This window comes from Saccopteryx bilineata, chromosome 11 (assembly GCF_036850765.1).
Source record: "Saccopteryx bilineata isolate mSacBil1 chromosome 11, mSacBil1_pri_phased_curated, whole genome shotgun sequence".
NCBI classification, from domain to species: Eukaryota; Metazoa; Chordata; class Mammalia; order Chiroptera; family Emballonuridae; genus Saccopteryx; species Saccopteryx bilineata.
The window spans coordinates 20052357-20062521 of record NC_089500.1 but is presented as its reverse complement, the minus strand read 5'-3'; the positions used below and the strand labels follow the sequence as shown (position 1 = coordinate 20062521).

General features: G+C 41.5%; 1 protein-coding gene across 3 annotated transcripts in view; it reads right to left on the bottom strand.

Moving 5' to 3' along the window:
- Positions 1-2725: 2725 nt before the first annotated feature.
- The window catches only part of CFAP53 (cilia and flagella associated protein 53), a 29921-nt gene continuing 22481 nt past the window's right edge, over positions 2726-10165 (bottom strand). For 2 of the 3 annotated variants that reach the window (XM_066246609.1, XM_066246611.1), the window contains 4 exons: positions 9065-9281; positions 7131-7233; positions 3965-4176; positions 2726-3810 (listed from right to left, as the gene is read on the bottom strand). In XM_066246609.1, coding sequence (XP_066102706.1) covers positions 3788-3810; positions 3965-4176; positions 7131-7233; positions 9065-9281 — 555 coding nt within the window. In that variant the 3' untranslated portion in view covers positions 2726-3787. Of the gene's footprint in view, positions 4177-7130; positions 7234-9064; positions 9282-10165 lie in introns of all 3 variants that reach the window. The other variant, XM_066246610.1, reaches the window with a different exon arrangement.

Here is a 10165-nt window from a genome sequence, read left to right as displayed (position 1 = left end):
TAAATGGGATGATAGGCCTTTTCAGGGATTACAAACTCATTATTGTTAAGATGGCAGTTCTCCCCAAAATGATTGACAGATTCAGAGCAACCTCTGTCAAAATCTCAGCAGACAATTTTGTAAAAATTGACAAGAGGTAAGCTGCGCTGGTGCAGTGGATAAAGTGTTGACCTGGAACACTGAGGTTGCCAGTTTGAAACCCTGGGCTTGCCTGGTCAAGGCGTATACAAGAAGCAACTACTATGAGTTGATGCTTCCTGCTCCTCCCCCCACCACTCTCTCTCTCTCTCTCTCTTTCTGTTTGGAAGGAAGGAAAGGAGGGAGGGAGGGAGGGAGGGAGGGAGGAAGGAAGGAAGGAAGGAAGGAAGGAAGGAAGGAAGGAAGGAAGGAAGGAAGGAAGGAAAGAAGGAATTGACAAAAGGATCCTAATAATGACATGGACATTTTATCTAGGACAAAACCATTTTTTTAATTATTTTATTTATTTCTTCATTTTAGAGAAGAGAGACACAGAGAGAGAGAGAGAGTGAGAGAGAAGGGGGGAGGAGCACAAAGCACCAACTCCCATATGTGCCTTGACTGGGCAAGCCCAGGGTTTTGAACCAGCCACCTCAGCGTTCCAAGTCAATGCTTGATCCACTGCATCACCACAGGTCAGGCCAAAACAATTTTGAAAAAAGAACACTATTGCCTGACCAGGTGGTGGTGCAGTGGATAGAGCAGAGGTCCCCAAACTTTTTACACAGGGGGCCAGTTCACTGTCCCTCAGACCGTTGGAGGGCCGGACTATAAAAAAACTATGAACAAATCCCTATGCACATTGCACATATCTTATTTTAAAGTAAAAAACAAAACAGGAACAAATACAATATTTAAAATAAAGAACAAGTAAATTTAAATCAACAAACTGACCAGTATTTCAATGGGAACTATGCTCCTCTCACTGACCACCAATGAAAGAGGTGCCCCTTCTGGAAGTGCGGGGGGGGGGGGGCGGATAAATGGCCTCAGGGGGCCGCATGCAGCCCGCAGACTGTAGTTTGGGGACTCCTGAACTAAGGTGTCACAACGCGCAACGAAAAACTAATGATTGATGCTTCTCATCTCTCCGTTCCTGTCTGTCTGATCCTGTCTATCCCTCTCTCTGACTCTCTCTTTGTCTCTATAAACAAAAACAAAAACAAAAAAAATGGGGGGAATATTTGAATACACTCTTCACAAAACAAGATATATGAAAGGCTAATAATAAGTCTATGAAAAGATGTTCAACATCATTAGTCACTAGGAAAATGCAGATAATATATAAAACATGTTCATAGCAGCCATACCGGGAAATACCCCACCCAGCCCTCAGTTAGTGAATGGAGAAAGGAAACATGGTATCTCCATACAATGGAATATTAGAACAACAAAGAGCAATGAACTATCAATGCATTCAGTATCATACATGGACCTCAAAAGCATGCTAAGTGAAAGAAGCCAGACAGAAAAAAAACTACAAATTGTATAATTCTATTAATAGGAAATTTCAAGAAAAGGCAAAAATGTAGAGACCGCGAGCTGATCAGCGAGTGGTTGCTGGTAAGGAGCGGAGAGTGACTGCAGACGTGGGTGAGGGAACTTCTGGGGGTGGTGTGCTCTAAAACTGGATTATGATGACATAGCTCTCTAAATTTACCAAAAACAATTTACAATGGGTGAGTTTTACAGTACAGAAAATATAGCTCAATATAGCTGTTAAAAGTGGGTCTAAAAGAATAAATTTGTCTCAAAATGTTACATAGCACATTGGCTAAAAAAGCCACCGTTTTACCTAGAAAGGAATACTGTATCCTGCAGAAAGCCTCTCAGAATGTCCCAGAAGGATGATGCTCTCAATAATGTGAGCATGGAGAGGAAGGATGAGTGTTTCCCAAAGGGTTCTGTATATTAATAGATAGAATAAAAAGTCAGATTTCAGGATCGAGTGTGGGTAACAGAGGATTACACAAAGATAGCTGAGTTTCATTACTGAGGGTTTCTCAGAGGCTTCAAATATTTCAATGTGCCTAAATTCCTTCTCCAAGAAAGAGATCTAGAGTGTAGACTTCCCAAATTTCTCTTTCACAGAACATCTCCAAAGGTATACCATAAAACACACTTTGATATATGAAATATGCTTTGCAGAACAGAACCCAGGGGTAGAATCCCCACTAGAATATTGGCCGGGATTACCCTGAAATTTCCTAATTTCTTTTAATTCATTTGGCTGAGAACACCTACAGATGAACAGCTTGAGAGGTATGTCACTGTTTCCCCCCAAGAGTGAAGTTTACTCATTTGCTGCTCAGAACAAATGTACAGAAGTCACCGACTTTCAAACTTCTACATTCAACACATCCATCCATCCATCAGCAAATCTAACTGGCCCTACCTTCAAAACACAGCCAGAATCTTATCTCTCTCCCGGTGTCCCAGATACTGTCATGATCCAAGATACATATATTAGTTATCTAATGGGGTAGCTAACAAAATACCCCTACACTTAGTGGCTTACCAATGACAATAAACATTTATTAGCTCTCTCAGTTTTGGGGGTGAGGAGTTTGGGGGCAGCTTGCCTGAGTACTCAGCATGTCAACCAGGGCAACAGTCATCTTAAGGCTCAACTGGCATGGGGGCTAAGGATCTTCTCCCAGTGTGGCTGACCCCACGGCTGGCGAGTTGTGTAGACTTTTGGTGGGAGGTTTCAGTGCCTCCCCGCGGGCCTCTCAAGAGGGCTTCTTGCGCATCCTAGCCTTAAAATATGGCGGGTGGCTGGCTTGCCTCCGAGTGAGCAATCCCACAGACCAAGATGGAAGCTGCTGCCGTGTCTTTTATGACCTAGACTTGAAAGTTACACCCTGTCACTTCTGCAGGATCCCATTGGCTACACAGGGAAGGCATGATTCTGGGTAGATGGGACCACACAAGGCAGATATATTGAAGGAGAGGATCATTAGGGGCCATCCTGGAAGCTGCTACGACATGACCGTCACCCTCACCTGGTTACTGTGATTGTTTCTTAACTGAATCCCTGTTTCTGTCTCCCTGAAGTTTGTTCTCAACACAGCAGCCAGTAACCCTCTTACATCACACCATGTTGCTCCTCTGTTCAAAATCCTGTAACAGCTTCCTATAGCCAAGTAAGCGGCCTTTACCATGGCTCCCATCCCTACATCATCTGGCCCCACTGGCTGTCTGATTAACCCGCCACCCTCTCCTCGCTCTGCTCCGGCAGAGATGCTAACCCTCAAATGCGCCAAGCAGATTTTTGCCCAGTGCCTTTCTTGCACTGGCTCTTCCCTCTGCCTGTGATGTCTTCCCCCCAGATAACCTCATTCGCTGCCCAAAGACATCTTTTCTGACCATCGCAAATGAAATAAAATAGCACTCCCGCCATCTCCTGCTTTATAGCACTGAACACATCTTCTGGCTTCCTCCACTAGGATATAAGCTCCGTGAAAGCAAGGCGTCCTCTGTTCTTGCTGCGGTCCCGGGATCCAGAACAGTACCTGGCTCATGGGAGGCATTCAGTAAACATTGGTTTAATGACTAAGAGGCTTAATGAAAGTGGCTGATCACCCCAGCTCTGCCTGCAAAAATGCCCTGTTAACATTGTGACTTATGTCCATGAGAGAGGGGAAAGGAGGCCAGAGGAAATGGGCGTATGGGCAGAGATGACGGAAAATGTAGCGATTAATAAGTGAACAAGAACGGGAGTCGTGGGGGTGAGTTAGGAAAATAACTGCGATCTGAAGTGGATTGTTCACATTTGTAAGCCTGTGGACTCTAGAAAAGGAACAAAATTATGTATCATTATCCAGACTCTGAGAAAAAGGAAGTTTATGAATTTAAAGGAACATATAAGCATACTGTAGTTAAAAATATTAAAAGACTGAAAAAAAATGTTTTTGATGTTTACGAAACTATGGTGGAAGCTTACTGGGGCACACCCTCCGCATGGGATGGACGTTCCGGGGCAGCACTCGGCGGGCGGACAGGACCTCCTGGATCTTGTCCTGGAAAATCTTGTCTGCTGCCAACCCTGCCTTGTACTCTCGGCCTTCCTCTTCCTTCTGCGCTGCCCGGGCCTGCTGCTGGTGGGATATCTGCATCTGAAGCTGCTTCTGATACTCCTGGACTAAACCGGAGCGTCTGCGGTGTTAGAAATGTATAAAAGTATAAAATTATAAAAGCATTTGGCTTTAGCTAGGACATTACAATTTAAATGTAATTGGTGAAGTCAAATTACAATTCCCATTAAAATCAGGGTGAGTAAGGGAAGAAACATGACAAATTCAATAATGTGTTCGTTACAGAATAATTAAGATAATCTTAGAACGAATGTTGATTTTAGGGAGGGAAAATTTCAAAATATTTACTGTGATGTGGAGAGAGCCTTGGCCTCTTTCCATCTGCTCTCTCATTCCCCTCCAAGGCTGGTCTGCCAGTTTCCCACTTTGCTGTTTATCAAAGGGCCAGGCCCTTACAGGAAAGGCCCACAATGGTCTCACACTGCTGGTGACTAGGTGGGTGAGTTAGCACCATTCTGTTCAGTATAAACTAGGCAATTTTCTCCATATATAAGCCATATTTTAATATATAAGCCACATTTAAAAATTTATAGTGTGATTTTGCTTTTTTCTTCTTTTCCAAGTGAGAAGAGGGGAGATAAAGAGACAGACTCCCGCATGCGCCCGACCAGGATCCACCCAGCAATCCCTGTCTGCGGCCGATGCTCTGCTCATGCCCCAACCAAGCTATTTTTAGAACCTGAGGCAGCCACTTCACTAAGCCATCATCAGCATCTAGAGCTGATGCACTCGAACCAGTTGAGCTGTGGCTGTGGGAGAGGAAGAGAGAGAGAGAGAGAAGGAGAAGGAGAAGGGGAGGGGTGGAGAAGTAGGCGATCACTTCTCCTGTGTGCCCTGACTTGGAATTGAACCAAGGACATCCACAAGCCAGGTTGACACTCTACCACTGAGCCAACAGGCCAGGGCAATTTTTTTTTTTATCATGGTAAAAAATATATAACGTGAAATTTACCACCCTAACCATTTTTAAGTGTACAGTTCAGTAGTGGTATTTCACATTGTTGTGAAATAGATCACTTGGACTTTTCAATCTTGCAAACTTGAAACTCTATACCCATCAAACAATAAAAACTCACCTCTTCACCTCCCCCAGCCCCTGGTAACCACCATTTTATTTGCTATCTCTATGAATTTGACTATATTAGGCACCTCATATAAGTAGAATCATATACAATTGTTGTATTTTGGTGACTGGCCTATTTCACTTAACATAATGTTCTCAAGGTTCATCCATGTTAAAGCATGTCTCAGAATTTCCTTCCTTTTTAAGGCTAATATTCCATTGTATACATATGCCACATTTTGTTTATTCATCTGCCAATAGACATTTAGATTATTTCTACTTCTTGGCTATTGTGAATGGTGCTACTACGAACATGACTGTGCAAATATCTCTTTAAGGTCCTGCTTTTAATTATTTTGGATATATACTCAGAAGTGAGACTGGTAGATCATATTGTTGATGAAAAAGGAATTCTATGGAAAGTAATCTCACAGGGTGATCTGATCATAAATTTTTTTTTTTTTTTTGTGGCAGAGATAGAGAGTCAGAGAGAGGGACAGATAGGGACAGACAGACAGGACAGGAGAGAGACAAGAAACATCAATTCTTTGCTGCGGCTCCTTAGTTGTTCATTGATTGATTTCTCATATGTGCCCCGACCTGGGGGCTACAGCAGACCGAGTGACCCCTTGCTCGAGCCAGCGACCTTGGTCTCAAGCTGGTGAGCTTTGCTCAAACCAGAATGAGCCCTTGCTCAAGCTGGCGACCTAGAGGTCTCGAATCTGGGTCCTCCACATCCCATCCGATGCTTTAGCCACTGTGCCACTGTCTGGTCAGGCTGATCATAAATTCTTAAATGAGCAGGTCATGGTGGGTAGCCACAGCCTGCGCACATGGGTTAACACACCCTTGAACTAAATAAGCACACCCTCTCCTTACTGCTCCTGTAATCCTTGCTTTCTCCCACCCTCAGGGAATCTTCCCCCCTGTATTCCACATGCATATACAAGCCTGTGAAACTGTCCTCTGCAGCATTTGAGACCTTGCTTCCCAGCAACAGTCCTCAGTTTTGGCTGAAATAAACTCTTATGCAAATTGTCTACAGGTTTGGACGTTTCTTACATCTACAATATGATAGTTCCATGATTAATTTTTTGAGGAAAGTTCACACTGTTATCCATAGCTGTTGTACCATGTTATAATATATAGCCATATTTTTAATATCAGCCTTTATTAGAAATAAAGGTTATGGTACGTGTAACTCCTGTGGCAGACTCTATTTCCAGGGTTTGTATCATGAGGGAGAAAACTATCTTGTTATTTCACTAGGTGCTTGTTTTAAAGTTTGTTTCTAATTTATATTATTTTTTAAGATGTTCATACAGTTCAATACCCAATGTGTATAATCAGAATATATACAATGGCAATAGAATTTAATTTTACCAAGACAGTTAGTACTTATTTTAATGTGAAATTTTGTAAACTGATTTGAGCTTTTAGGACAAACGTAATACAGTTATGAGTCTTAAAGACGGGAATACATGAGAAACGCAGTCTTGAGTGATTTCATTGCTGTGTGAACATCACGGAGTGCATCCATACAAACCTAGGTGGTACAGCCGACTACACAACTGGGCTACCAGCCTGGTGTCTGTGTATCCGAACACAGCTAAGCACAGAAAAGATACAGCACAGCACAGACTGCAGGACTTCTACCCAACTGGCAGCCCATCACCACAAATACGTGAGCAACGAGTTGAGCTGTGCTGCCACATTAGGGCAGCTACAACATCACCAGGGGACGGGGGTTTTGAGCGCTGTTATAGTCTCATGAAACCACCATCCTAAGTGCAGCCCATTGTTGGCAGAAACTCTACATAGCACGTGACCATACTGATGTAAAATGACGTCGGCCATGAGAATTGTGGCACATTGTCCTCTCTGTTACACGTCTCCTTTTTAAAAACTTTTGTATAGGTAGTAAATGATAATAAAGGAAAAAAAAACCATACCTTGCAAAGTCCTCCTTCTCATTACGGTCCAGCTCTTTAAGACCTTTGTTAATGCGCTCCTGTTCCTGAGCCTGCTCTTCCTGTTCCTTCGCTTTCCGTTGCACTGGGAAAGACAAGAGCAATTTTGGCTAATGGACTTTTCTCACACAAGGCTTGTTAACACCTATCTGGGCATCAATGCCACATTATTTTTAGAAAGAACAGCTTAGAATCCCTGGGCTGGATCTTAGTTCCGTAAGGTAGAAGTAGTTATCCCACTGCGGAAAGAACAGGGTTTAGGTTCATGTGAGCCGCAGTCTACACAGGCTTCCTCCTAACCATTTTTTGTTGAGACTCTATAATGAGCATTATTCAAATCAGATTACCACTGTTGGAACAGTTCTCAACCTTTCTCTTCTTGAGGACAAATAGTTATATTGCCATTTATGTTAATAAAATATTTTATTTATTATAAATGTTGAAAAAGTGAGTATAAAAGACTTTTATAAATTAAATAAGAAAAACTGAAGCATCCCAATAGAAAAAAGTGACAAGGAAAACAGAGTTCACAGAAGAATAAACACAACCAGGCAACACACTTCTGAAATGTACATATCATCCCCAAATCCACTTACAGAAACTTATCTTAAACAATCATATATAAGCCAAAAACATCCCTATTTTTAGAGCTTTTAAGACCAATGTAATAGTCTTCTGTCACTTAAGGATGGTATCTTGCAAGGCTAAAAGTGTAGTAAAAAGATTCAGGACAATCTGAAGGTCCATAGTTGTGTTCAGGTAAAATAAAGCATGGTTCATTTTTACAGTGGATTTCTAGGCAGCATTAAAAATCTTACAATCGAAGAAAAACGACCTGGAAAAATGTTATGATAAGTGGAAAGTCCAGGCTATAAAACGATATATACAACATGACCCTGATTTGTGAGGGAAAGTTACGTGCATAAAATTGTGAATAGTAACTATTCCTAGGTTGGTGGAATTATGATTGGGTTTTCTTCCTTGTTTATAAATGGTCCCAAATACTTAAATTTTGTGTTTTCTCAAAACAGTCTAAAATATTTATCATGGGTGAGTTCAGAGATCTTTTTAGCTTATATGTTTTCATTTTCCTAAAACTCCAGCTAACACTGGCTTAATTTTCAACTGCTGCTGTAGTATCTGGAGTGGAGAATTAATGGAACCACGATGAGCTTTCTCTTGCAGAGACAACTAGTGGGAGGTCTGGTGGCTCCCTAGCGGTCAATCGGTCCGTCCACTGCCTCCAGGGCACTACTGGGCTGGGCGTGAACGGTGGACGTCTGAGGTGGCAGTTCGTCCTCTCTATAAAGATATCCTTTCATAACCGAGCTCTGTTTGAAGCCCAGGGAATACAATGGGGTGCTAAGTCACGAGCAAGACACAGTGAGAGCCCCAGAGAGAGGATTTATTATGAATAGGGTAACACAGAGGGCTTCTCAAGGGGGGTGACATTTGAGCTGCCTTGAAGTATGTCCAGAATTTCTGATGATCAAAAGCATCACAGGCAGAGAAAACTACCCAGGCAAAGGTACGCAGGGACGGAGATATGGACAGACCTGCAGAAAGAAAAGATGGACAGATCAAAGGAAGGGGGGAGACAGGTGTCTTTGCCCTGCCTTCTCACTGTCCTCTATAACCACTAGGCACGTGGACCATTCAAAAGACATGCTCTTCCTTTGACCTTGAGAACCTCTCCTCTGTGGCTGCTCAGAGTCTGCTGGCATATAAAACTCTTCATACATTTATACTTTATGTAGTCATAATTAGGCAAAATCTGCAATGCAGGGATCCTGCCTTAATTATTTTTTACATGCCTCATAGTATTTCATACATAATACCTACTCAATAAATATTTTGCTTGCTACTTAATTTAAATTAAGGCCCAACTAAAATATAATTATAAACCATTTCCTTACACTTTTCTTGGACTTGAAGTTTTCTTGTAGTCATGACCTCATTTACAAGTTGTTTCCTCGCCTCCTTTTCAAGTTTCAGCTGCTTGTCCTTCTCAGCCAACTTCTTCGCCTTCTCTTCCTCCAACAGTCTGTCCAGTTCTTTCTCCTGGACATTTTCTTCTTCACGCTGCCGTGCCAGGTATTGACGGTATATCTTCTGTTCTCGCATCAAATCTTCCTGCATAACATAAAAAAATTTCATGTGTTGTTAAAGCTTTTAGGTATGCCAATGACATTGCACATTGAGGATATTTAAAAACACTGTTGTAGAGCTACAATCTCAATGTTTTAGAATGACTAAGAAGCATTTATAGATGAAATATTATGTTGTGGATTTACTTCAAAATATTTAGGGGTCGGGGGATTGAGTAGGGGTATAGATGAAACAAGAATGGCCATGACATAAGGGACACATGGGGGTTCTTTGTACTATTCTTGGCATGTTTGAAATGTTTTAAAATACAATGTTGACCAAGGTCACCCCAATAAATTCAATAAAAATGTTTTTTTAAAAGATAAATAAAAACAATAAAAATAAACTTAAAAAAAGAATGTAACATTAGAAAGTAGTTGGAGGAAACCTCTTTCAATCTTCCAATAAAAACAGAAAAGCCAAAAACTCATAACGCACCAATAACTAGTGTCAAGATGACAAATTATTCAAAAATTGCTCATTAACTATAAGCATTGAATTGTTTGACAATATAATCAATGTTTTCACCACATCACGCCTATTTGATCCTGAAAAGGACACTTTTTCAGCCTTTCCCAGCTATCTTCATTCTGACTCCAAAAAAGGAAGATCTGTTTTAACTTGAAGTGGGTAGACATCCTTCTCCTAAATGAGTTCCTTCTATGTTAGAATTTTCTTTCTATAACTGCTTTGAAGCATAATTCCCAGAATTAAAAACAAATAAACAAACAAAATTGGAATCAGAAAGACAAAACATTAATGGTGGTGCAATGAATCTAAAGAGGTATGATTTCCACAAATGAAAATTTAAAATTGCCAGAGATAACAGAAGAAGAAACAAGGAGCCCTGTAGCAATGAACCCTGAGGT